The sequence below is a fragment of the Helobdella robusta genome (genome assembly GCF_000326865.2).
Source record: "Helobdella robusta unplaced genomic scaffold HELROscaffold_85, whole genome shotgun sequence".
Classification (NCBI taxonomy): Eukaryota; Metazoa; Annelida; class Clitellata; order Rhynchobdellida; family Glossiphoniidae; genus Helobdella; species Helobdella robusta.
The window spans coordinates 489,994-491,839 of NW_008705490.1; the positions used below are offsets into that span (position 1 = coordinate 489,994).

Here is a 1,846-nt window from a genome sequence, read left to right on the forward strand (position 1 = left end):
TTAGCCATTAATAGATGATGGTGCAACAGCGTTAGAAACCGATTGTTGAACATGATTGTTGAAAAAGCACCATTCGTGAAGGACGACACCGTTAGGCCAGTTGTCCTCGTTCAGCACCTTGTCTAGATCACTTTCAAGAAACAAAATTCTGAAAGCTGCGCTCGTTTTTGAGTCACTAGTTTGAGAATTATTATTATTATCATTATTAGTTGAACTTTTTTTGTTGAAAATGGATTTAGTCAGGGGTATAGCAGATATCGCGTTAACGTTGATCGACTTTAGATGATTGATGACGTCTTCAGAAGTGCATTGATCCAACTTGCCGACGTAGACCAGCTTTTTACGCGGTTCCATTTTCATTGGTCTTATGGTCGATGAACAGTCGTTTTTTCTACCAATGACTTTTTTCGTCTGATCAATTTTTTGTTTACGTTGAACCGACAGTGTAGCCGCTGATTTAGCCACAACAAGAGGTAATGTTCTAGGTTTGTTTTTATTTTTATTCCGTTGGACTAAAGTAAAATTATCGTCACTTTGGTTATCATCACTAGGTATATCCATAGCGACTCTATCACCCCACGTTGGTTTTATATTATTTGTTGGAGTTCTTGTTGTATCATTATTCAATTTATTATTTTTGTTAACAAAACGTGCAGTAGTTGAAATATTGTTGTTTAAAGGTGGAAATAACATGGAATCAACATTGGAAGTATTTTCTACGGCAGCAACTGTTTTATTAAAATTCGACGCCACTAAATTTAATTTCTCGTTTACCTGATGCATTTGTTTATCAAATGCAGTCACCTGTGATAATTGTTCCTTGAAAATTTCAAGTGTATTGGATATGTACGCATGTTGTTTCACAATTAATTCGCTAATTTCGCACCGTAAACTTTCAAAATTAACTTTAATTACATTTTCCAATCTTGGAACCCTATTCAAATCCTTACTTACAAAAACCGCTAATTTTTCCAACAAATTATTAGATATAAAACACTTTAGAACAGAAATACAGTCCAACAGTTTGTCTATCTTGTTTGTTCCGTGTAAGTTCAATTTATCAACAATTTCGTTTTTAAACTGTTCAAACTCGTTTTTCAAATATTTTAAACTGCCATCAATTTCTTCTTGAGAATAAAACTTAGAAACGTTGAAAACAAATGCTTCATTGTCTAACAAACCAATATTATTAGTTAGAAAATACAACAACTCATTAATGACAACAGGTTTGGACGCCATTATATCAATATATATATATATATATATATATATATATATATATATATATATATATATATATATATATATATATATATAAATATATATATTTCTTTATTTTCTTTATTTAGTTATGCCTACGTATAATATTTGGTCAAATTCATTTGATAGGAATTGAACACAACTTTTATATGGCTGATTAACTACCATGCAGTAAAATAACAACTACTGTTAACATGACGTCATTTCCTCCAACGATTTCGCAACGAATTACCCATCCTATTTAATAATTATTATATGATGTTTTTTAATTTGTAAGGCCACAATCATCATCATCGATAAAGCAATTAAATCAAATTGAGAATTTTTTAAATTTTTGAAAAATGTATCCTTATTCATTTTATGATACTACTTTGTTCAATAAGATGCTGTATGATACATATAACTAGAATAAATATAACGGCCTTCGCTCACTTTCAACGGTCGAACAAGGAGCTTACTTTCGGAGGGGTGATTTTTTTTTATGGTTCGAGTCCATGGATATCCATGTTCGAGTCAAAAGTTATGATCGTATATTTACTAATTACGGAATATTGCTTTTATTTAAAATGTTAAAATTTTAATTTTT

The 1,846-nt window shown here is 30.5% G+C and overlaps 1 protein-coding gene across 1 annotated transcript; it reads right to left on the minus strand.

Annotated features, from left to right (window-relative positions):
* On the minus strand, positions 1-1,239 carry HELRODRAFT_182393 (hypothetical protein; the record flags this gene model as incomplete). The annotated part of the gene is made up of 1 exon (XM_009032658.1): positions 1-1,239. The coding sequence occupies one exon, from the start codon at positions 1,237-1,239 to the stop codon at positions 1-3; it is 1,239 nt and encodes a 412-aa protein (XP_009030906.1).
* Positions 1,240-1,846: the final 607 nt, after the last annotated feature.